Raw genomic sequence first — 24,781 nt, forward strand, 5'->3', positions numbered from 1 at the left:
ACGGCCAGGGCGGGGGTGAGATTAGATTTCTCGGGGGGGGGCGCGGGTAGCAGCTAGGGGATTGGGGCTCCAGGGTCGGGTCACCATGGGATACGGGCTCATGTTCTGGAGACGAGGAGAAAATCCAAGAAGCCGGCAAAGAAAACCGCCCCCTCCACCACCCTTGGCATCGTACCCCTCCCCCCAGGCCCCACCACTCCCCGCACCGCCTCCCGCGGCCGCCTCGTGCTGCCCCCTGCGTTGGGACGACCGACCCACGGTTCTGATTGGTTGGAGACCGGGAGGGGGAGCCGAGGGCCGGATTGGCTGGCGGGGCCAGCGCAGGGCGGGGCGGCTGATTGGCGGAGCTGGCCGAGGGGCGCGCTGCTGATTGGCTGGGGACGAGGAAGCAGGAAGGAGGGCGGCGGAGGCTCCGCTCTCGGGGAGTTTGTGGGGGAACCGCGAGCGGCGTAGCGGATCCCGGAGCCCGGCCCCCGCCGCCCGCCCGTCCGGCTGCCTGCCCCGCCCGTCCGGCCCCCGCCGTCCGCCCGCCCCGGCCAGGCGCGCCCGCCCCCCCGACGGCCCCGCCCGGCCGCGGCCCCCGCTCCGCCCGCCCGGCCCCGGCCCCCAGGAGGAGGCGCTGACGCAGCAGCGTGGAGCCCGGGAATTGAGCGCCCCCGGGGGGTTCCAGCCGCCGGATTCCAGCCCGGCCGGGGCCTGCGGGAGCCCAGAGCCGCGCCGTCCGCGCCGCCGTCCCGGTGAGCTAGGGGCCGCGGTCGAGGATGGGGGAAGGGGCGAGCGAGCGGGAGGGAGCGAGCGAGGGAGGCAGACGAGTGAAGGGGAGAGGACCGGTCGCCCGTCAGCGCGCCCCACCGAGCGCGCCGCGCCGCCGCCCCCGCCAGCCCGGGAAGGGACGGACGAACGGACGGACGACGCGAAGCAGGTGCGGCCGCCCGCTCGCTCGTGCCGCCTCTCTCCCCCGGGTCCGGCGCCACGGTCCCGCCATCGGGGAGTGCGGAGCGCCTCGAGGTGACAGCCCCTGGGGGCCGCCCGCTTCGCAGGCCGGGGGCGGGGTGGGTGGGGGCCGCAGTGTGGCAGCTTGGCCGGGCGGCGGCGGCGCGGGCGTCCCGGGCGGCGGAGGGCGGGAGGACGCCGGTCGTTTCTCCGCCGAGGCAGAGCCGGCTCGCCTCCGAGTGCGCGGGCGGCGAGGCCCCCGCCCCCCCGTGCCCCCTCCCCCCATCGAGGTCCCCGAGGCAAGGGGCCGCGGCTGGGGGCGGCGCCGCGGGATCGCCAGCACAGGGTGGGGGGCGCCCTCCCGCGCAGGGAGCTGACCGGTTATTGCTGGATGGGGGGCAGGGGATGAGGGCCACACCGGGGCGGGGGGTAGTGTAGACCAGACCCGATCGGACTGGAAGGAAGGGAGGCGCCGAAGAGGGAAGGGAACCGGTTCGAGAAGCGAGTGTGGGCCGCGGGAGGCCCGGCGGGGACCGTGCGGAGCAGCGGCCGAGTCCGAGGTGGGGCGGGGGATCGAAGTTGTCAGACCGCCTCTAAGTGACAGCGGGACCCAGTGCTCGCGGCCGGGCCTGGCCCTGCCTGCCTCGCCGCTTCTCCTCCAGGGCCGGGGGCCGGGTCAGGTCGGGCCCGAGGGGCCCGCTTGGCGGCGAAGCGCCGGACAAAGGCGGCGCCGGAGCGGGCGCAGGTGGTGGCGTCGGGGAGGGGAGCGGGTCCGAGCCACCCACCCCAAGGGGAGGGCGACCGGGCCGGACTCTGCCCTGGGGATTGCGGGGGCCGGGACGACCGCCGGGAGGAGCTGCGGCACTGGCTCACGGCTCCAGCCTCGGATCACCTCGCTGTTCTGGGAAGAGTGGGGTCGACCCAGTGGGGCAGAGGGACAGAGGGACAGAGGTGGGGGTGTGCACATGGTGGGCCTGGCCGGTGGCGACCGGGTTGCTGGACTCACCAGGAGAGAGTCCGGTGAGCAGCTCTAGAGCCTGCCAGGACTGAGGGGTTTCAGCAAGAAGACTCTGTCCACAGGCAGAGGGTTAATCCCACCTGGGACATCTCCCAGTCGCCTATTGTCATTAGTCTTAAGAGGGCAGAAGACCAGTTGGACTGGGGACTAGGAAATACCTCCCAGAAGTGCTCCAGCAATCCATGGACAACTGCCTTCAGCACTAGTGAAAGAAGGTACTCAGATAGAGAAATGAGAAGCTGAGTTTATAAACCCAGGCAGGAATTTAATTATTAAATAAAAAAGGTTTCCTTTCTATCACCTGAGAGACTTTCCTCCCACCTTTTCCACCCCCATGCCTTCTGCAAAAAGGAGAAAAGGACCCCAGAGAGACCACATGTCCTGGAGGAACACCACTGTCCTTGGCCAAGTAGAGGACATTTGGGAACCAGTGGCTTAAGCCATGAGTGCTTCTGACCCCACCAGTTACCAGCTCTAAGCTGGATGCTGTTTTTGCATATGTAAAAACCCACTCAGAGCTCCTGTGCCCTCTCCTGTGATCCCATACTTAATGGAAGAGTTGGGACCACAAAAACAGGGAGACTTAGGGTGTTTAGAATGTATATATTTGATAAAATCTGGGTCCCACCCCAGGAAGGTTTTGGTTATGAGCTGCTCCCAGCTGTGGTTGACTGTAATCCCTCCTTGGGAAAACCGCGTGTCACCCTTGCTTAGTCTGAGCATGGAGTTAATTCATAGCCACACTCCATCCCCCTCCCCAAGAGGGTCTAGACCCCAGCCTGGGTGGAGTTGAGGCTTGTGGGAAAGGGAGGTATTACCTCATGCAGGAGACTAAAGTTTTTCTGAGAGAATTTAATTGTATGTCTAAGATCCAGAGGATGATGCAGCATCTCAAGGTCTTTATGTCTCCTGAGGGGCTCTCCAGTATGTATGTGATTTCTTTTGGTGGCAGTCAGAAGGGGGTGACCTGTCTGGCCACCAGAACCTAAAGGAGAATGGCCAAAACAATAATTCCCTCTTTGACAGGCTCTTACCTGGCAGGAGACTCATGTCAGTTAGATCAAGTGTTTAAGAGGGTTTGCTCTGGAGAGTTTAGCCAATGAAGAGTTTCTCTCTTTTTTATATCTCCCTCCCTTTCTTCCTTTCTGTTGCCCTGCTGTTCCCATGTCAGGCCTATGTTGTTATCATGACCTCCCTGTCCCTCCTGCTTCCTCTGGCCCTTCTGATCCAGTCTGTACACAGCTGGTAGATCATTCTTTGTAAAGCACTCCTTTCCCCATGTCACTCCCCTACCCACAAACTTGCAGTGACTCCCCTCTTCCTGCAGTCTCATCCTAGACAGTCTCCCTTAAGGCTCTCCCCTAGCCATGCTGCGCTGTGCATGTTTATCTCCCTGCATCTTTGCTCCTGCTGATTTCGCCAGTTGTCCCCAGTTAGGAGCCCCTTACCTTCTTCTTCTCCTGCCTGAACCCTACTCTCATCCTTCATCTCAGACCACTCCAGGCCAGCGTTGCTTGCCTCTGAGATTGTGACCCTGGATTTTATAACATGGTGTCTTCTTGAGTGTTTTTGTCAGTTGGAAGTTTCTTAAGGACAAGGACAGTGTGAGTATTAAACCTTTGTGTGTGTGTGAGTATTCTAGGATTTCTGGTATAGTGCTGTGCACATCGTTTTTATTGAATGAATAAATGCAGTTGGCTGCTTAGTTGAGTGGGAGCGGAAGGGAAACGTTCCCTTCTGTTTCCCTAGAAATGCTAGTATAGGAGTTCTTGGTGGTTTCTGACCTTTTTAAGGCATATACATAGGGTGTATTTGGGGTGCTTTAGCGTGGGGAGCAAATGATTGCTTCTGATATTCCAGCTGGTGAAGTGTCTGTCCTGTGGATTGCTCACATGATACCATATAGACATGAATTGGAAAAGGACTGTAATCCTGTTTTCCTCCTACCTTACCAGGCCATTCTCGTTACCCGGCTTTGCTGCTCTTATGCAATTTTCCTTGTTGTCCGTGCTAAATGAATCCATATGTTTTATCCCTTCTCAATCCTGGGTGTAAATGGGGGAGAAAACACGGTTCTGAGAACAGAAAAGGAAGATTCCTGGGTCTGGCGTGTGGACAGGGCTTTGGGGACTGATGTTGGAGGAGTTGTTTATAGAGGCATCGCTGATATGGGAGGCACCATCAGTCCCACACTGGACCCATCAGAAAGGAGAGCTTATGATCCCAGCTCTCTTGGAACTTCCGTTTTTGTTTACCACCAACCCTGGGCCATGGGAGAAATGGGAGAGAGGACTGGTGACTGGTTTGAGTGTAGACATTGAAAAAATAAATTCCGCATCCATCCCCTTTCCCCCAAACCTCCCTTTTGTGCCCCAGTTTGATGATTAATGGACCAGCATTTCCCTTCCAAGCAGGAATGCCACCCCTCACAGTTGCCATGGCAATGCAGACCGCTCCCCCGTCAATTAAAAAAAAATCCGCACTACTTCTCTCCTTCTTGCTTCTACAGTAGTAGGAGACAGGTTACCTCATAATGCATCTCCTGGCCTCTCTTCTCAGCTGCTTGGGCTGTTTGTGCTGTGTGTCCTAGAACACGGCCCTTCCTCTCGTTCTGAGGATGGTCTGAGTTGCTCCACTCTAAGCAAATTGTGCCCCTCTTGGATCTAGCAGCTCCTGGAACACTTTTACAAAGAAGCAGAGAAAATTTCTGCTTTTTTAATTCACCCACAATGCAGATTAAAAACCAAAAAGAGCCTTTTTCTATCTTTTCCTTTGGGGTTAAAAAAAAAAATCCCCTCCACACTGTCTCTGGTACATAGAGGTGTAAGTTGGGGAGCGTTTTGACATCCATAAAGGAAGTTTCAGTAAACCTGAAAGGAATTAAGCCTCGCAGCATACAGAGTTCACATTGGAGTTCTGTGGAGATTTTCGATTTCTTTATTTTCATTCCTCCCCACCTCTGTCCCAGCATTCAGGAGGACTTGTGTGTTTTCATTTTATCTGTTCTTACTCCTCTTGGCCTTGCTCCGGCAACATCTGGCCTCAGCGCCCTGTCGCAAGGTGTCATTAAAGAGAAAAAAAAAAGCTTAAGGGGAAAATGTCTCTGGAGTTGAGAAGTTGCCTGTGTTGAACTAAGGCCGCCAGTTGAAGCTGCCGGGTTTATGGAGCATTATACGAACAGCCCCAACATTAAAGGGCCTCCTTTTTATGAATGGGTTGTGAAGAATGTAAATAAAGCAGCATCTCTCAATGGGGAAGCATTTTACATAAGCAATACTACCCCAGCCCCAGTATTTATGGGAATTTGCTAGCATAGTCTGGCAGAACTCACTTCCTTTGTGAACTTGCCATTGTGTTGGGGACTTTGGAGGGACAAGAAGAGTGTGCTTTGACACGGAGGGCAGCCCCAGTGCTCCTGCTCTGCAGGTCCCCGGCCTTGACGTGATGGGCCACCTCATGGCTGGAAGTGCCTGCTAACCCTGAAAAGGTGGACAATACAGCATTTAGTCAAGAGCCTGTGATGATTAGAAGCATAGGCTCCTGGCACCTGGGTTCTGAGATTCTGCAGCGCCTCACCCTTCAGGCTGCTTCTACCTCCCCGGAGAAGGGGACAGGGAGGTCCTGGATGATGAAATCCTGCCTGTTTTTAGGGGAGACACCTAACTGTAGTAAAATAGACTGGTTTGAATTTCAACTCCTTTATGTTTCCCCTGCTCACCTCCTGGTACTGCCACTAATGAGCAGTAAACCGGCTAATAGGGAGAAGTAACAGCAGCAGTGGCCGTGAGGCTGAGGCTGCAGGCGCTCTGCTCAGGGCCAGACAAGTGCCCTTGGCTCCAATGAGCTGGCTTTGCAGAGTGGCTGAGTACTAGCCTGGCCCTGGGGTGCAGTGGAGGTATTGGTGTCCTGCCCTAGGTGACTTGGTCTAGCGGCTGGGGATCTAACTGTGGTGGGTTTGGTGAGCAGGCCTCAGGGCAGTCACATCCAGGACTTTGTGTGATGTCCCGGGAAGCATTTTCATCCAGATTCCATTTTTCCCAGTGGGAAACACCTGCAAAGATGGTTTGTTATTAACCTGTCTCAGCATCCCACCAGTAATAATAACAATAATAATAACATTGCCCTTGAGATCTTCTGCAGGCACCACGAATAAGAGAATGGGTTTGTCTCTCAGCCTCTCTGAGGTTTGAAATAGGAGCTTATTTCTGAGGCACCATAACCAAGTTACCTGAATGAAAAAATGACAAGTGACTGGTCTTAGTTAACAGGATCAATGCCAGGCAGAAACTTGAGGTCTGCATCTTTTTTCTAATGTTTCTGTTCCAATAGGTTTGCGGGATGAGGGTGGGGGCTTTAACACACCTGGTGTGTTAAGACACCTGGTGTGTCTCTGCCTCTTGTGACCCCAGGGTCTCACCTGGAGTGGTACTTACCACCCCATACTTCCCTTCCATCTTCAGTGCCTGTTTGGGCCCCAGCCCTCCTTACATGCAGCTCTTTCAGTTTCCTACCTGCAGAGGAGAGGGGTAGCCCTTCTTCAACGGCAGCTGCCTGTCTAAATGTTTGGGGAAAATTCAGTTTGTTAATCACATTCTCATCCGGCCAGGTGGTTTAGAGGTGAATTATTATTATTACTGTTTTTTTGGCTGTGTCTTGTAGCTTGTGGGATCTTAGTTGCCCTACCAGGGATTGAACCCGGGCCTCAGCAGTGAAAGCGCCAAGTCCTAACCACTGGACTGCCAGGGAATTCCCTAGAGGTGAATTATTAGTTTTTAGAGCATCTTTGCAGATACCACAGCAAAGGTATTAGGGTGTTGCTTGATGCCAGGATATCCTGATGTGTATGCCAGAATGGAAGATGGAGTCACGATTCCACTATAGTCAGGGTCAGCAGGCCCTCCTCAGTAGTGAGGGGTGTCCCTGGAGGCGTTCACACAGTTGGGACAAAGTGTAGAAAAGAATTGTAAAACAGATGAAATGACTGTAAGAGATAATCGTCAGAGAAAATTGGAAGGACTTGGACTTATTTGGCCCAAAGAGGTAGCCATAGAGGTCAGGTAATACATCTTCAAATATTAAGATGGCTGTTTGGAGTGTGATGACCAAATTTCTGTCTTCATTGCAGTCCGTGATGGAGATTTCATCTGATTCGAGATGTGGTTAGATGCATGGGGTGGGGGGGCAGTCTGTAGACTCCTTTCCTGGATTGACTGTTAAAATCAAGAAAACATGTCTTTGCAGCCCTTACCCCTTTCGAGGATATAAAATGGGTTTGTTTCAGAAGTGCATCTAAGAGCATATTGGGAACTTTGAGAGACTTTCCTGTAGAAACAGTTTGTAAAATTATGTTTATATTCCCTGGCCAGTATATAGATGGCTCTTAATCGTAGTACATTTTCAATTCTTTTGTCGTGAAAAATCAGGAAAAACTAATAATGTGTTAATGCCAATAATTAAAACAGCACAGAGAAGCAGAATTGCACATGCAAGTTGATCTCGAATGTTGGTCTGTGACTCAGCAGCCGTCCTGTGTTGCGGTTTGGGGCGTGGGCTTGGGGACTGACACCAGCCACCCCGCCTCTGCCCTCGATGGTGTGGGAGTGTGGGCAAGTTCTTCTGCCTCTCTGTTTTCTCCACGTTAGAGTGAGATGATATCAGCCACCGGGAGTGGGGGGTGGCAAGGATGAATGAGAGTGACGGTGACTGTAAGAAGTAAGTGGAACGAGAGGAATAGTCTCCTGAGATAGCTAGGCAGGTTGGGAGAGAGAAGAAAGAGGACAGTCGTGGAAGAAGGTTGTGCTGTGTAATATGAGAGAATTCCTAAAGTAGCCTGTTGAACTGTAGATTATATTGAAGAGGCAAGGTGGACTCCTGGGGATGAGGGATAGTTTGGAGGTTAGAGTTTCTCTGGGCTGTAAGTTGGGCCATCAGTCTAGGGTGGAAATGTTATATGGGATGGAGCAGGTGGGCACCCAGATCTTCATTTGTTCAGTAAGCTCTTACTAAGCCCTGTGGATAAGATTTATTGGTAAGGAAGGCAGAGCCTGCCTGTCCCTGCAGAGCTTGCATAATGAGGGTGTTACTAAACAGTTAATTGGTTAGGCGTGAGATATTCAGGTTGGCTGCCTGTGTTTCTGTTCGTGCTGTGGGAGTACTGGGAAGCCCTGGTCTTGGGTCTTGTTCCTCATGGCTGTTTCATTCAGGACATCAGCACTTTGCTGGGGAGGCTAAGGGCAGAGCTCCCATGTTGGCCTGGCTGGCCAGTTTCTTGTGTTCAGGACAAGAGATTGCACCTCCAGTCTTGGCACGCCATCTTAGAAAAACAAGTTACTGGTTCCTGGAGTGTCCTGGTGGTTGAACCAGCACATATCCTTTGCCACTCCTGGGCAGGTGCCCGGAGCAGGCTGGTGAGCTGTTGCGTTTTTTGAAGAACGGTGCATCAGTACACGAGGTTTCCTCCTGGTTGACCTGTTGCTGAGCCTTGAGGTTCCCTGTCCCTGTTCCTGCTTTATTTTTTCCACACTTTAACTGCCAGGAGCAAATGGGTCCTGCTCCAGGAGGAGATTTGCTTCTGGCCTGGTCTGTGCACTGTGGAGTCTGGGTGGGAGGGTCTGAGGGAGCCTTAGCCTGGCGCTCCCTGTCCCCCAGCCTGGAGTAATCCTGTATGGAGCCAATGGTGGTGAGTCTGGGGAAAGCTGCATTTGTCTCCCGCCCTTTCCAAATGTTTAGGAAGCACATTTCTCAAAGTGCTGCCCATTTCCCATTGGGCTTAGTACACCTGGCAAGAAGTAGATCGTAGACCCTCAGTAAGAGTCTGAAAGTCCTGGCTCAAATGTGCCCTCTGGGAAGCTGCCATGGAGCCAAGCTCTCTGTACCGAGCTCCAAGCCCTCAGTCACAGCCCTGTCACGCTGTCTTGCCCTCTGTCTTCCTACCAGCCCAAGCTCCAGTTCCTCAGTCTGCTTTGCATTTTTCTTCAGCACTTGGCGTGATACTTGACATGTATGGGGAAAGAATGAGCTTGTGTTGAGCGCCTGCTGTATACCAGGCACTCTGCTAGGCAGTTGACACACACTCCTATTTAACTTGATCCTCGTAACAACCCTGCTGTGTAGGTAAGGAAACCAAGGCTCAGAGAAGTTCAAGCCATTGACCAAACCCACTTCGGATTAGCAGTGGCACGAAGTGGCTTCCAGCCCCGTGTGGGTCTTGCCTTGCTGAGCTGTGGCGAGGGGCCAGCAAACGTTGGCTGAATGAGCAAAGGTCACAAGAGGTGCCGTGTGCCTGGGAGTGAGCGACGGGTGCTCTGGCTTAGCTGGACCGACACCTGCACATAGAGGTCTGCCTGGTGCACACAGGAGCTGGGCACTGGGAAGAAGCTGGGGGAAGGTAGGTTGCCTTCAGTAGGGACATGTGCCTTAGAGGAAGCCTCTACAGACTAGTTTTGTATTGCATGTGATTACCTTCTAATTTGTCAGGGCTGAGTTTCTTAGAGCAGAGCACTGTGGTATGACTAAAATACAGTGTTCTCTGCCCACTGTCCTCACTCAGGGGTCTGTGTGTATATATTGACTTACAGGTCCCAGGGGTAAGTCTTGTCTCCCTCACTCTCAGCCCCCCTACCTGCAAGGAAGGGCCTTGCCCTGAGACTAGGGACTGGCTGTTTCCAGTGAGAAGGTGAAGGAGATTCCACCAACTCTACTGTTACTATATTCCTGTACTTAATTGCAATTCTAATGTAAAATGGAGAGGTCCATTTCATAGTCTGAGTCCCCTCCCTCCCCACAGAGATGTTAACAAGAGGTGTGATATCTGGCCTTGGGTCCAGAGCCAGCAGTACGTGGAGGTTCTGGATGCTCAGGTGTAGCTCTGGGCGCGTGTGTCTGGGCGCTCCCGCTGGGATGCTCAGCGTGGACAGGAGTAGCCAAAGGTGGGGCCTGGCTGTGGGGCTGGGCCGGTGGCTGCACCGGACCCTGTGTGGGGTGGGGATGGGCCTTCCCCTGCACTGCTGCTCCTGCCTCTCTGGGCTCCTGGGAGCCCCCAGTGTGAAGTGTGAGGAGCAGGTGGTCGACAGGCCAGAGATAGGCTTGGTGCCTCCGGGGCAGGCGGGCCCAGCTCCTCAGATGGCCACGACCCGAGGGCAGTCTATAAAACAAGCCGCATCCAGACGGGTCAGGCCAGTTCCCTTTGGTCAGGCGCCGTGCTTCCTGCCCAGGTGTTTGTAGGGTCCCAGCCTGACTGCAGAGTAAATTGAGTACCCACAGCAAGTGAGGCTGAATGGGCACCAGGGAGGCCCTCTCTTCGGGGCAGTACCCTGGGGCTTGAGCTCTGAGCTGCTGGAGCCAAGGCTTCTGCTCTCTCTGGGAGCCTGCACTGAAGCTGCAGTCAGATGGCAGCAGCAGGCAGAGCGAGTGCCCTCTGACCCCATCCCCTGGGCCTTTAGCATCTGAAGATCTCGCCTTTCTTGTTTCTTGGAGGCGTGGAGCTGTTATTCAGGGTCTGTGGGATACAGTTTCTGCCCCTGCCCTCTTCGCTGCATTGTAAACCGAGCCCCCCAGAGTTCACCCCAGACTGAGTCCCGAGTGGGATAAGGGTGGCACGGCTGCGTTTCCCGGGGTGGACACTCGGGTGTTTTCAATGGAACGGTAGCAGAGCAGGGGTCAGGTACAGGCTGCGTTTTCAGATTTCTCACCACTCCCGGTGGCTCTGGACTCCTCCTAATGTGGGGATTCGAGGGCTGAGGGCAGGCCACCCTCCACTGTCTGTGGGTCTGAAAGAAGGGGATCCCCAGGATGTTGGCCTGCCCGGTTCCTACTCTGCTAGGCTCCTGCATGGTCCCTAGTGTCATTCTCACCACCACTCTTAAGTAAAGTTCTTTCTGATGTGTCTCTTTGAGATGAGGCATCTGAAGTTCAGCAAAGTTAGGTAAGTTGCTCATGAGGGCCAGAGCTGGATCCAGGTCTGGCTGACTTAAAGCTTTGGCTGTTGCCATTTTACCGGCTCTAGGGGGTTCAAGAGATACCAGCCGCATCTTTATCTGGCTTTATCACAAGAATTTCAGGAGCTTCACCTCTCTGTTTTTCCATGAAGTAACATCAACTAAATTTAAAAGAACAGGAGCTTGCCTTTGTGCTCTTCCTGCTTTTCTTCTCTGATAGCAGAGTCAAGAAACTCAGTGTTCGTGAAAAAGTATTATTCCGTTGAGGGGTGGCGGAGGGGGTTATTTTATTCCAAGAGAGATTGCAGAAGTGGGCAGTGCTTACTTAACTCGGTGCCTACTGTGTGGCTTTAGGGGTAATTGGAGGGAGGTGGCTTGGGTCAGGGCCCTTCCTGACCCTCACCCAGGGGACCACCTGGTCTGCTCTTACCTAAGACCGCCCCCCCAACCCCAAGTACTCCCTCCCATTACAGATAAACCAAAAAGCCTGAAAAGCATAATTTCAAGTGCAGTGGGTAAGAGAGGTTTCAGGAAGAGCAGTGGGGCAGAGCCCTGGGTCCTGAACCCCTAATGATGGGGGTGTGGGTGTGGCCTAGAGCTGGGTAAGTTAGGGAGAGCCATGGCCAAGGCTGAGGGCCTCTTTCTGCCCCAGGGCAGCCTCTGCTTGGGGGAGTGATCTGGTTTCGACCTGCTCATCCAGGCCCCCACCCTTGCCCTCGTTTCTCCTCTGGTGCCCACAGCCCATCTCCTCCAGGCCTTTGACCTGCTCTTGCACACAGTACCTTGGGTGTCCTCCACCTGCCCTGGTGGGCCGTGGGGGCTACGTATAAGGTGCTGCTGCAGCTTGAGGGCAAAAGATAAGGCCTCCCTCCTTTTCTATTTCTGTGGAGATGACTTCTCCCAGCCCTGGTTAGGCTTGTGATTTTGGATTCAACTTTTGATTCATTGGGTCTTTGGCTCGGAGGACCACCAGCCGGCCACTGTGCTTCAGACTGGTTTTCTTCAGTGAGGGCTTGCTTGACATGGTCTAGGCGAGCTCTAAGACGCCCTGGGGAGTCCCTCCTAGGAACCTTCTCCCGAGGGTGCCTGAACTACCTGCCCCTGGGAGGACAGGGCTTCCCAGAGAAGAGGAGGGTAGTCTGAGAGAAGCAGGGCACTCTTATCTGTTGGTAGTGGCAGAAAGTTCCTGGTTGAGCTGGTGTGTAAGTGGGAGGGACAGGACAGCAGGATGGTTGGCAGAGCTGGAATGGGAACCAAGCCTCCTGCTTTCCCGGGATCTTCTTCCCCCATTGAGCTGGGCCACCCCTGCAGGTTGGAGGGGCCCTGGCAGGCTGGGCGCACCTCCACCCAGCCCCACCCCAGGGAAAAGCTGCTGCCGAAGTTCTCACACGTCCATCTGGCTTCAAAGCATGACTCACTGACTCTCTTCAGCCTGGAGTGCAGTGCGCTAGGCAGCAGAGTCCCCAGCCTCTCCTCAGGAGCGTGAGTGACATTGCTGCCTTAGGCACCACGTGAAAGCAAGGAGTTCTGCGGGTGATGGGATTTGGCAAATTCAAGGGAGGCTAGCAGGAGGCCCAATATGCTTGATTTGAAAATGTGACTTGCACCCTTTGATTTAGAAGCTTCCTGGGATCATCAGCCTCAGGGACAGTGGGTGTCCCTGAGGGACGAAGAGGGAGGTGAAGGAGTGAGATACTCTGCCGGAAACAAATTCCCAGGTTCTGGGGACAGACTCCCGAAAGTGGAAGGCTTTTCTCCGAATCTTTTTCATATTGCAAGGGAAAGACTGAGTGGGACCAAGTATCCCAGAATCCCTGGGCCATCCATCCATGTAGCAAGTCTACCAGCAAATTGAGGGTGGGGGGAAGCGAGGGCAGACCAAGGACGACCATGGTCTGCTAAGAGCTCTTCATTGGCCAGGCTTGGAAACACCTCCCTGTGTTCGCTTTCTCTTTCCCATCCACTCCTCCTTACTCTGCTTGGTGTCCATGTCCTTAAAGGCCATAAGCCCAGGTGACCTCAGCCTTGGCCACCGGCCATTCCCAGGCCCGACTCCTCTGGTAACTTGGGGCCTGTTGAGGGGCTTTGGCCCCTGCTCAACTGTGTGGTCTATTCACTGTCCTCCTTCTCCAGGCCCTTTGGGGGTGGGGGAGGGCTGGGCGCAGGCTTCCCTAGGAAATACAGATGTGCTTCTCCTTGTTCCTGCTCCTTCACCTCTGGCACAGGGGTGCCCTGCCCTTGAGGGAAGGGCCTGGGGTTATAAGCAGCTGGGATTCTTTTGAGGGCTAATAAGCGTGCTGAGCAATCAGGGATGGGTGGACACCCTGATTAGAAGAAAGAAAGCATCTTAGGTAGCCTAGCAGATGCCTGAGGTTTTTCAGGAGCACTCCAGTCTGTGCTTCAGGAATGAATGGATTTGCCTCTGTGACTCTCTGTCCTGCCTGGGGCCTAGTCTCTGGGTATGCAGGTCCCCGCATGTGGCCAGAGCAATGCCTGGCAGCCCGCCTCCCTTTTCCAGTTTTCCAAGTTCTTTCTCAGGGGTGAGGGACACCCCTGCTGCCCTCAGCCTGGTTTTTGGAGCACTCTTTCTCAACTAGTGGCATGTCTCTGGAGAGAGGGTAGAGGGTACCCAGTGACCCCAGCCACTGGCCCAAGGCCACAGGAGCTACTGGAAGGGCTCTGGATTCCCTGGGAGTCCTCAGGCTTGGGACTTTCACGGTTAAATCCTGGCCCTGCAGGGACTGCTCCCAGCTCCTCTGGTGGAGTGAGAGTGAATAACAATAGCAGCGGAGAAATCAAGCTGAAAAGCTTGCTGGGCAGGAGGGGTCCCAGAGTGCTGGGGAGGGCAGAGCTCCGTCTGACACCTTACTCAGCAGCATCTTGCTTTGTTGGGGTGTAGGAAGGGAGTGAACAGCATAGTAGTCTCTGACCACCGATGCCGGCAGTGTCCGTCCCCCGACCCTGCCCCTCAGCTCTCCATTGCCTGGGCTGTGCCAGCTTCCTGCACACAGCCTGCTGCCTTTTTCATTTACGGGGGTGCCCGGGGGGCCCAGGTATGTTGGAGGTGGGGAGGGTGTCTGCTAAGCAAAGTTAAGGGATGATGCCTGGTCGCAGGCATTTTCTGTCTGGAGCTCTGGGTTTCCTGTGACTCACCCCCATCCTGCCCCCTGCCTGGCATCTTGCCTACAAGGAGGGAGTCCTGAGGAATAAGGCAGGACTAACAGGGCTGCCTGGGTTTGTCGCCTGAGTTAGTTCTTCTATTTGGTACTTTCTTTTCCCAGCTCTTAGTGGCTGGTGGGCCTTTAAAGCTGTACCACAGGTCTAGAGTGTGGTCCCTGGGTTTCCTACCTGGGAATGCTGGCCCCAGCCTTACTGACATCCCTCCCCCAGGCACGGGCACTGGGCCGTTTGGAATCTGAACTAAGGTGGGGCTGGCTCCACGGGCTGGCTGAGACCTCCCCCCACAGGCTCCTCACAGCCAGGCCTTCACTCTTGAGGGGGCTTTCCAGCAATACCCAGGTTATGGCTGTCCTACTGTATGTGCCAGGCAGGTGTCCTCACAGGTGGACTTTGCCTCCTCCACGGCACAGCAGGCAGGTTCCTCATCTCAGCTCCTCGCTGTCCATCTCCTTATCCTCCTGTGGCCAATCTCAGAAGCCTCGAGAAGGGGGAGGGGACTGATAATGTCTTTGAAGGAATTGGTGGGCTCCCACCACCCAAGCCCCTATCCTGGATCCATGTCCTCAGGACAGTCTCCTCCTGTCCTACGATGAGTATCTAGTGGGAGAAGAACAGGTGGAGACAACCGAGAGCTTTGCCCCCAGCTTCTTCTGTCTTCCAGCTCTGGGGTTTGCATTGCTCCATAGGGTCCCCAGGGGCTTGGTTCAGAGGAGAGTGGGGCAGCCAGTCCTTGCACAGCTGCTGGTAGCCTGACCCCGCTAGACCTTTGCACTCTGGAAGGGGGTGTCCCGGGAACATCCAAGCTGGAGATGGAGTGAGTGGCCAGAGTTACTGCAGGGGATGCGGGCCAGAGTTACTGCAGGGGATGCAGGCCAGAGTTACTGCAGGGGATGCGGGATGGGCTGCAGTGGGGGAGAAAGCAGGCCAGGGCAGGCTTCTCTCATTGCCTGCCTTATGTCCTGCAGCTTGGAGGTACTCCATGACACACACTCGGAGGAAGTCTCTTTCCATGCTGAGTTCGGGCCCCACGGGCCGCCAGGAGCCCCTGCAGATGGAAGGCAGCAGTATGGAGCAGGGGGCAGAGGGTGTGGAGCCAGGTCCTCCTGAGAGCCCAGGGCACCTCACGGGGCGCCGCAAGAACTACCCACTGCGGAAGCGCCCGTTAATTCCCGAGAAGCCCAAGGCCTGCAAAGTGCTGCTGACCCGCCTGGAGAATGTGGCTGGTCCACGGAGCGCAGATGAGGCTGATGAGCTGCCCCCCGACCTGCCCAAGCCCCCTAGCCCGGCCCCATCCAGTGAGGACACTGGCCTCCCCCAGCCCCGCAAGCGGCGCCTGGCCTCCCTCAACGCTGAGGCCCTCAATAACCTGCTGCTGGAGCGGGAAGAGACCAGCAGCCTGATGGGCACCCGCCGCAGCCGAGGGGGAGACCCCCACCGCAGCCGGGACCGTGACCGGGCCACTGGAGGCTGGGCCTCCTCCAAGAAGCGGCCCCGGCTGGGGGACCTCGGAGGAAGTCGGGACCTGTCCCCAGAGCCAGCACCGGATGAAGGGGCCCGCCGAGATGGCGATCCAACTCCCAAGAGACTGGCCAGCCTGAATGCAGCTGCCTTCCTAAAGCTGAGCCAGGAGCGGGAGCTACCCCTGCGGCCGCCTCGTGCCCATCCAGAAGCAGATGGGCACTCCACTGAGCCACCAGCACTGAGGGCCCCGAGGCCAAAGTGGGCCAAGGTCAATGGCAAGAACTATCCCAAGGCCCGGCAGGGGGCTGGCTCTGGGGAGGCTGCAGGCCCACCCGGCTGGCAAGGACACCCCGAGGAGCCATGGCCATCTGCCACCCCTCGTGGGCCGTCCAGCCAGCCACCTTACCAGCCCCTGAGCGAGGCTCTAGAGAGCCCCTTGGGGCTGCGCCCTCACCTGCCCCTGCTGATGGGTGGGCAAGCAGCCTTGAAGCCGGAGCCCGGGCGCCCAGGCGAGGAGTCACCTGCCCCCAAGCAGGAACTGCACCAGCCCTCTTTCCCCGCACCCCAGCTCTCCCCGCTACCGATGCCTGGCAACCCCGCCGACTACAGTGGCCTGTGTGGTGGGCCTGAGCTCACCGCGCTAGGCAGCTTCTACCTGTACTGCAGCCAGGCCGGGCTGCGGTGTGGGGGCTACCCCTCCTGCTCCGTGCTCCCCGAGGACAAGCTGTCCCCAGTGGCTGCAGCTAACGCGGGGCTCCTCTTGGCCCCGAGCTCAGTGCCCGCCACGGGCACCCACTTCCAGCACCCTCCATGGGGTTCTCGCTACTGCTCCAGTGAGGATACTGGAGTGAATGGCTACAGCATCTGTGAAATGTTGCCCCCGTCTCTTACCCACATCGGCACTACCTGTGGCGGCTGCCCCTCCAAAATGCCTTTTGCAGCAGGTATGCCTTCCTGGAGGTGGGGTACACCAGGGAGTCTCTGAGAAGCAGTGTCCCAGGAGGGTGGGGCGCACTGGCGTCTGTCTACCGCGTGGGAGAGTCGGGGGTTTTGAGAAGGGAGGATTCCTCTAGTTTTGTGCCCCCAGCCTAGGAGATTCCCAGGAAAGAGGCCCGTGTTTAGCTCTTAGCAGCCCTGCTCCGTCCCCACTGTCTATGGAGGTTTCTCGGCATGGCAGTTAGGTAGCTTTGTGGTGGTGAAGTGGGCAGGGTGTGTCTCTCCTCCCTCTCCACTGGGATGCCCATTCTTAGACTCTGAGTAGCAAGTTAGATGCTGAAATTAGCACTTTTGCCAAGTTCTTCCCATGTCCTTCTGCCTTCCTCGAGGAAAACTAGAATTCCTTACTTCCCGGGAACCCAGACCATCTGCATGCCAACCGAGTTCAGCATTCACGGGAGGGGTGGTGGGTACCAGGCCCCGTAGGTGGTACCAGCTGCAATAGGACAGCTTCGTCCTGGCCATACAGGCCTTGAAAGAGAAGTAATGCTCAGACTTAGAATCACCTTGCTAGATACAGACCGGGTGGGCACACTCTGAGAACAGACAGGCTGCCATCAGGGCCTGGGCTTTGGTGTCTACCTTCTTGGCAAGATCCAGACACCTGAGAGTCTCGTGCTGTAGTTGTTGAGACATCCCTAAGTGATCTCTCTTTCCCCAAACTGGCAGGAGTGTCCTCACATGCCTCTCCAGGCTCCCTTCCTGGCTCCTGGGTGGAAGTGAGGTGACCAGAGCCATGCTAGCCAGCAGGTCTGCCCTGCTGCTGGTGAAGTGAGGGGCCAGGCCTTCTCAGGGCTCTCCCCTCCCCTGCACAGCCCTTCTTGAAGGGGTCCATAAAACAACTTAATAAACTGGTTGACTCTGGCCAGACTGGTTGTTTCAGGTTCTCGCATGAGTTGGAGCTCTAAGAAATGAGAACAAGCTTCTTTCTAGGCTCTTCTTTTTCTTCCGTACCACTCTCTAAGTCTAGTCACTTAAACTGTGGGACCCAAGACCCCTAGCCCCTTGCCCTGGGACACCAGTAAGCACCATGTGCCAGGCGCTTGTTCTTAGTGCTTTATATATGGGAGGCCATGTGGCATGTTAATTGAGCACAGACTCTGGAGCCAGACTGAAATGTTCTCCCCACCTCTTCAGCCACGTGACTGTGGGACAAACCAGTAACCACCCTGTGTCTCAGTTTCCTTAATTGTAAAATGGGGGTAAATGGTACCTACCTCATAGGGTTGTTGTAAGGATGTGAAGAATTAATATGTTGATAGGAAAACACCTAGGACACACTATATGATACTCACAACTACTACTTCTGTTGCAAGGCACGGAAAGGTAAAGTGACTTGCCTGAAGTCACACAGCTGGTAAGTGGCAGATCTGGGACTCATATCCTGGTCTCACTCCAGATCCCCTGCTCCTAAGTACGGTGGAAACCTTAGAGAAGGAAGATTAAGTCAGAGCTTAGAGATGCCATTCCCATTACTTCCCCTTCTCTCAGGCTAGAAGAGGAGATGGAGATGTCTGTGGGCCAGTCTCCAAGGTCAAGAAAAACCCTTGGCCAGTCACTGATCATCTCCCTTAACAGCCTCTGACGCCACCTGCCACCTCAGTGGCCTTTGGGTTCACGCTTAGAATTAAAAGAAGAAGGCTCTGAAAGCAGAGGGACTGGGGGTTCCCTGCTTATCCTTACCTGCCCTGACCTCCCTCTCTCCTTTTCCCAGAAGGCTGCAGGTCCCTGGGCCAGCTGGAATTTCCTCTCCCAGAAGCCGGCCACCCTGCCTCACCTGCCCACCCCCTCTTGGGATGCCCTGTGCCCAGCGTGCCACCTGCAGCAGAGCCTGTCCCCCATCTTCAGACACCCACCTCGGAGCCCCAGACGGTAGCTCGTGCATGCCCTCAGAGCGCCAAGCCTCCTAGCGGCTCCAAGTCAGGTCTGCGCACGGGCTCTAGCTGTAGGCACACTGCGCGGAGCAAGGCTGCCCGCAGGCCCAGCCACCCCAAGCAGCCTCGCGTCCAGCGCCCACGCCCCCGCCGCCGCCGCCGCCGCCGCACTAACGGCTGGGCGCCCGTTGGGGCTGCCTGTGAGAAAGCCGTCTATGTCTTGGTGAGTGCCAGCTCTCAGCTGATGGGGAGAAGGGAGGGTGGCGGTTAGGGACATAGGACCTGCAGTGAGTTGGGTCCCAGGAACCCCTGGCTCTAGCCACTCTGAGAAGTGACAAGGGGTTCAAGCTCAGTTGTACCCCAGGAACTGATCACACTGGCCCGGCCTGCTCCCCCAACCCGTACTGATCCTGTGCCCTGTGCCTTGGGGAGTCACGGAATGCACAGTCAGTCACAGCTGGTGGCTGCCATCTCTGTCACCGACTCTTAGGGAAGCCTCCTGAAGTGTCTTCACCTCTCATCCCGGATTATAAAGTGGAGGACTTCCCTGGAGGCTTTTTGGATAAGTATGTATAGGGGAAATTGGGATAGGCAGAGAAAATTGGTGATACAGGAACATCTGGGATGATGAAAAGAACGTAGACTGAAATGTATCTAGCACGTCTTAGGTGCCAGAACCGAACTAAGCACTTTACATGCATTATCCGCTTTCATCATCACCGCCGCCCCGTGAGGTACGCACACACCCCGTGGTCCTAGAACTACCCTCATTTCACAGACGAGGAAACAGGCTTAGCAGTAGATTAAGTCATTTGCCTGTGATAAGGCTTTGCTGCTTATACCATGGTGGTTTAAGAGTCAAACCCAGACTGCCCATTAGGAATCTTGAGGACCTGCCCGGTGCTGGGGGCTTGGAGCACGAGAGCCAGCTGTCGTGAGTGTGATGGTCGGAGTGCAGGCCCAGAAGTTTCGAGCCACTTTCTTACCCCTGTTCCCATTTCTCTTCCTTTCTCCAACGGTGAGGATTCCCTTTCCTGCCCCTGAAAGCCAGGCTCAGGGAGGAGGGGCCAGAGTGCAAACCACTTTGGCAGTCTCCCATCCTCAGCGGTTTGACTGCCCTGAGGAGAGCACAGAGAGGATGTCACTCCCTCCGCATGCTGAATGCGGCCCCACAAGCCTTGTTTATGTCATTGGTTTGTTGCTCAGGATGAACCGGAACCAGCCATCCGAAAGAGCTACCAGGCGGTGGAGCGGCATGGAGAGACGATCCGAGTCCGGGACACTGTCCTGCTCAAGTCAGGCCCTCGAAAGACGTCCACACCTTATGTGGCCAAGATCTCTGCCCTCTGGGAGAACCCGGAATCAGGTACCCCTTGTCTAGAGTTGGACCTGGCACTAGTGTCCTGCGTCCTTGGCAGAGTCTGCCTTCCACTAAGCCAGCGTCTGTCTGGTGCTCAGGGCTGCAGACGGCCTTGTGCTTGGGTTGGATCAGCTCATTAACCTTTCCAGCCATCAGGGCCTGAGCGCCTGTCACCCTGCCTCACCTGTCAGTGCCTTTTCCTCCTCCTTCCTCCATGCCTAACAGCATTCTAGGCCACTGAATTGCCAGAGTTGGCCCAAGGCAGGGATTAGGGGTGGCCAGAGCCTGCAGAATTGGCCTAGGCTTTGAAGTTGAATGAGCCTCCAGGGCAGGTGGCCAGCCCGCCTGCCTATCTAAGTAACTCTGGAGCTGCCAGCTCAAGCCCTGATTGCTTCTCTTTCCCCCCTAGGAGAGCTGATGATGAGCCTCTTGTGGTATTACAGACCAGAGCACTTACAGGGAGGCCGCAGTCCCAGCATGCACGAGGTGAGCTGCCTGGCGGGGGAGAGGCTGGGGCACTGAGAACGTGGTATGGGGGGGTGGGGCAGCCTGGGCATTCAAGTCCCTGGACTCATTACCTTGGACACCAGAGAACCTGGGGAAAGGCCTGAGTTCTAGCCTCTTTTCCCAACACTGCCCCAATTCATGTTTTGAAGGGAATAGTAACCTTTGTCTTGAAAGGTGGGGCAGAAAGGGAGCCCCCAAGAGCAGGGTGCCAGAATGGGAGCAAGTAGTTGTGTCTTCCTGGCGACAGGAAAGGGGAGGTGGAGCTGCACACCTTTACTGTCTGCAGCAGGAGAGGGAGGGGAGAAAAGTCTCTACTGACACCCCTTGCTATCTACCAAGCCGTGTGTGGGTTGCTCCACCCCCGGTCTGGGCTCCCTTTTACTTTTTTTCCCCTCTCTGGGACTTTTCATCTAAATGGGAGAATGCACACCAATTCCCCTCTCCTCCCCTGGGCTGGGGTGGGGGTCGGGAGGCTGATGTCAGTCAGAGGCTGGAGCGGGTACTTGGCTGCTCCTGAGTAGGACAGGACCTGGGAGGAATGCCTTGGGCTGCTTGATGAGGAGCAGTTAGGCTGAAATTCCAGGGAAGCTCCCTAGCTTCCTGGGCACTAGCTGGAGTTGTCTATCTCAGGTCAGGAGTCCCAACAGAGTGGTTAATGTCTGCCTTGCTCCTGGAGCTAGGTGCTTCCCACCCTGGTAGCCAACCTCCTCCTCCCTCCCCTTGAGCCTTTGCAGAATGAAGTCTTTGCATCGAGACATCAGGATCAGAATAGTGTGGCCTGCATTGAAGAGAAGTGCTACGTGCTGACCTTTGCTGAGTACTGCAGGTGGGTGGTGCCCTGTACCTCTGGCTAGCCTCTCCCCTCAGAATTCCCAGGGCTATTTGGGTGCTGCCTGTGATCCCCAAGGGGATCTGACTCACTGGGCCTGACCTCCTAGAACTTTCTTCCCACAGTCTGCTTCCATCATGTAATTTTTATGGAAAAAAAAGAAAAATTGTTCCCCCTCTGAGGCAGAGTGATTGGGGCAGAGTTGCAGAGTCGGGGATAGTTAGAGTACTGCTCTCAGAAAAAGTCAAGGAGAATTGACAGGTGATTGGGAGGGAGGCCCTGGTAGGTGTGGTTCCCCAGTGACAGAGAAGATGGTTGGCAGAGAGGGCATAGGCCCAGGACAGGGATGGAGGCAGCACCTGCCCTTGTGGAGGTGGGAGGGGGTGTCCCAGCCCTCTGGGCAGGGTAGGGAAGGAATTGGTCTTCCTGCTAAGATAGCTGTGGTAAAGACAGCGAATGGTGTGTCACTGCAGATTCTGTGCCATGGCCAAGCGTCGAGGCGAGGGTCTCCCCAGCCGAAAGACAGCACTGGTGCCCCCCTCTGCGGACTACTCCACCCCGCCACACCGCACAGTGCCCGAGGACACGGACCCTGAGCTGGTGTTTCTTTGCCGCCATGTCTATGACTTCCGCCATGGCCGCATCCTCAAGAACCCACAGTAGCCCCCTCACGCCCACACTGGGGCTGCCCACGGGCAAGTGGGGCTCAGGGCAGGGGGCACTGCTTGAAGCACAGCACTTGGTTAAGGGGCCACAGGAGCCTGAGGTGGCTGGCCTGTGGTTCTCTTGTGGGGGGAGGGCAGGGGCCCCTATGGATTTGGGCCCCATGGGAGGGAAGGGGAGGCCAGGGTATACGAAAAGCATCAGAGCCCTCAGCTTGGCCCAGGGCACCTCTCTGTGGTCCCCTGGGCAGAGGCTCCTGAAGAAGCAGTCTTCCCTGAGGCTGGGCCAAGCCTCAGGGGCATGGCCCCTGGGGGGATTGGGGGAAGGTCCTTCAGGAACCAGGCCCTTCTTTGTCCTCCCCTGGGCCCTTCAGGGGGGAGTGGGAGCCAGCTTTACCTCACCCACTGTGACCCGCTGCTTCCCCATTAGCCTGGGACCAGGCTCTCCCAGATTCTAGCACAGCTCCGAGCTCATTCCTTTGAGGCCTAGGGAGCCAAAGTCTGGCTCCCAGAGCATTGACTTTCTCTTCCTGGACTTGGGGCCTTTCTCTGGCATTCCTCCTTTGCCCCTGCAGTAGCCCCTGGTGCTGGGACAAGTTACCAGCCCTCACAGTCATGGGTGTGGCCCCCTTGTGGGAGTCAGCTTCCTGTCCACCTCCTGGTGAAGGCCACCCAGCAGGTCTGGCCTCCCAGAAATTAACTGATCAACATGGGGTTTGTCATGTCTGGGAGAGCAGAAGGGAGCTGGGAGGGGGTGGGGGCAGGGGGCAAGGAAAATTGCTACCTGATTTATTGAAGACTTTTCCTCTTGCCTTACACTTAGAGGTTTAGGAAACCTCTTGCAGAACTTCACACATGACTTTTCAAGCCACACCCACCTGAAATCAAACCAAAGGAGTGCTGTGGCTCCCCTTGCCCTGCCACCTCTTACCCTAGTCTTTTGTAGATTGCACTAATTTACATCCCAGCGAGAATCAACACTGTATCAGTCCACAGAGACCTGCTGAGCTGCAGCCTCTCACTCTAGGAGCTAAGGACCTGCATTTTCAGTTTGTTCCTGTTGCCCAGGGGCCCTGTTCTCACCTCATGCTGCTCCCCAGAGTAGATTAGGAGACTCAGCCCCCTGCTATCCTTGCCAGAACTAGGCCCTGGCCCTGGCCCTGGGGCACTCCGTGTGGCAGCTGGAGCAGTCTGGTTCTTTCCTATTTGTACCAAAGAGGAGCCTGGTAGGGAGAGGGAGTGTGGCTTGGGCCCGGCGCTGGGCACATGCTCGTGAGTGATTCCACAGGCCACAACCCTGGGGACAGGAGTCAAGGAGGGCAGCACTGGGTCCCCCTCCCCTAGGGAGGGGCAGACAGACCCTGCAGGCTGAGGAGGTGGCACTGGGTGAGGACAGTTGGGCGGGAGGTGGAAGTGAATCCTGAGGGCACTCCCAGCGATCCCCCAACCCTGTGCTGTCCCTGAGCAGATGGCTGCTCCTGATTGGTCATTGGGCTTGGGTGAGGCCTGGACCATTCAGAGGTGAATTTACACTTGGGAAGCCCAACCCCAAACCTGAAGGGAAGGAACTTGGGTCCCCTTGTATTGAATAAGCTGTTTGGAGGAAGGCATCATCAGTCCAGGAGGGCGGGGCAGTAAGAGAGGTTGGCAGAGTGGCCGTGGGGTGGGGCCGTGGTGGCTCTGGAGACCCAGCCTTGGAGCCTGCTCTTTCCCAGGGCGCTGGGCCCTTGCTGCCAAGGAGCCCAGCCTCACCCAGCAGGAGATCAGGCCCCTCGTCTCCCAGGAGGCAGGGTCCACTGCCCACAACTTAAATGCTTTTGAAATCTCTTAGATGTGGAAATATTTTTTCGAACCTGAAAATGCAGCTGGTAGAATTTCAATGGAAGCATAATTCATGTAAAATATATTTTAGTTGATATTTTGTAAAATGCACTTTTTGTGTGTGTCGACCCTGGTTTCTCAGATCTGTATTTCAGTGTTTACAAGGGAGGGAGGACCTTTCCTCACCTCCCTTTTGACAGAGATTAGAAGTACTTCTTTAAGAAAAAAAATAATAAATTTGAGAAATTGTATTGATTTAGAAAAGGACCATTTCCTTTGTGTCGTGTCATCTTTTTGTGTGTGGGTGCAGAGGGGCTCACCACTCTTAACCACTGCAGTGCAAGGGCTCACTGAGGTCAGTAAGCAAAGAGCACAGGAATGTGCGGGGAAACAGCGGGAGGAGAGGAGACAGAGGGAATGGGAACTTGAGGTGACTTCTTCGCATCGTGGTGGGCTGAGTGAAATCCTTGGGAACTGGTCTCCAAGTGGTTGCGCGGTGAAGATACCGCCTCATCACCTTGGATCATGCCCCTGGAGAACTGGCCAGCAGAAACTGTTCGAGGGCCTTGGTATCTTGCAACTGGCACTCCTTGCTGAGGAATTGAAGGCTGAATCATGAGGCCAAGGGCTCAGACGGCCTGGACGCTTGGTTCAGTCAACCTAGCCCTAGCCCCAAAGCCTCAGTGTTGACTGTGTTCAAGGTGGGGTGGACCTAAGGCTCTCGGGGTTCCTAGGAGGCAGATATGCTGCCCAACCCGCTCCTGCATTTTGTAAGGACATCTGGGCAGCTGCACTTCCATAGAGCTTGTTAGTGGCACAGGCAGCATCGTGGACATACTGCAGCACTGCCATCAGTGTGCTGTCCACAAGGGTCCCATGAGATGGGCAGTATCCCATCATTTTACAGACGAGAAACTGGTGTGGAGACAAGTACTTTGTCTAAGGACTCCCCCAGAGTAAGTGGCCATTCCTGGATTCAGACTGCCTCACTGTGACTGCTAACACAGAAAACTGCTCAGAGAAATGAGCACATGTGGTGCAGTTACCAAAAACTTCCTCAAAGTTGTTTTTTCCTCTCCTAGTATAGAAGACGTATTTACCGTTTAAAAGAAAAAAGATAAAAGATTTCAGTGGAAATAATCCCATGACCAGAAATCTACCTTCAGTGCTATTGGAAGCAAGGAGCAGTTAGGTGAGGGCTAAA

General features: G+C 55.7%; 1 protein-coding gene across 6 annotated transcripts; it reads left to right on the forward strand.

Moving 5' to 3' along the window:
• The first annotated feature begins 584 nt into the window (after positions 1–584).
• Positions 585–23,849, forward strand: BAHD1 (bromo adjacent homology domain containing 1). Of its 6 annotated transcripts, none has more exons than XM_060147311.1 (7): positions 585–737; positions 15,033–16,472; positions 18,239–18,621; positions 19,605–19,764; positions 20,168–20,244; positions 20,991–21,091; positions 21,568–23,849. In XM_060147311.1, the coding sequence occupies exons 2-7, from the start codon at positions 15,047–15,049 to the stop codon at positions 21,755–21,757; spliced, it is 2,337 nt and encodes a 778-aa protein (XP_060003294.1). In that variant the 5' UTR covers positions 585–737; positions 15,033–15,046; the 3' UTR covers positions 21,758–23,849. The 6 variants fall into 6 exon arrangements, with proteins under 6 accessions (XP_060003294.1, XP_060003300.1, XP_060003281.1 ...); XM_060147317.1 differs by lacking the exon at positions 585–737 and adding an exon at positions 809–922; XM_060147298.1 differs by lacking the exon at positions 585–737 and adding an exon at positions 867–1,008 and having other exon boundaries at positions 18,242–18,621.
• Positions 23,850–24,781: the final 932 nt, after the last annotated feature.

The sequence above is a fragment of the Lagenorhynchus albirostris genome, chromosome 1 (assembly GCF_949774975.1).
Source record: "Lagenorhynchus albirostris chromosome 1, mLagAlb1.1, whole genome shotgun sequence".
Lineage (NCBI taxonomy): Eukaryota > Metazoa > Chordata > Mammalia > Artiodactyla > Delphinidae > Lagenorhynchus > Lagenorhynchus albirostris.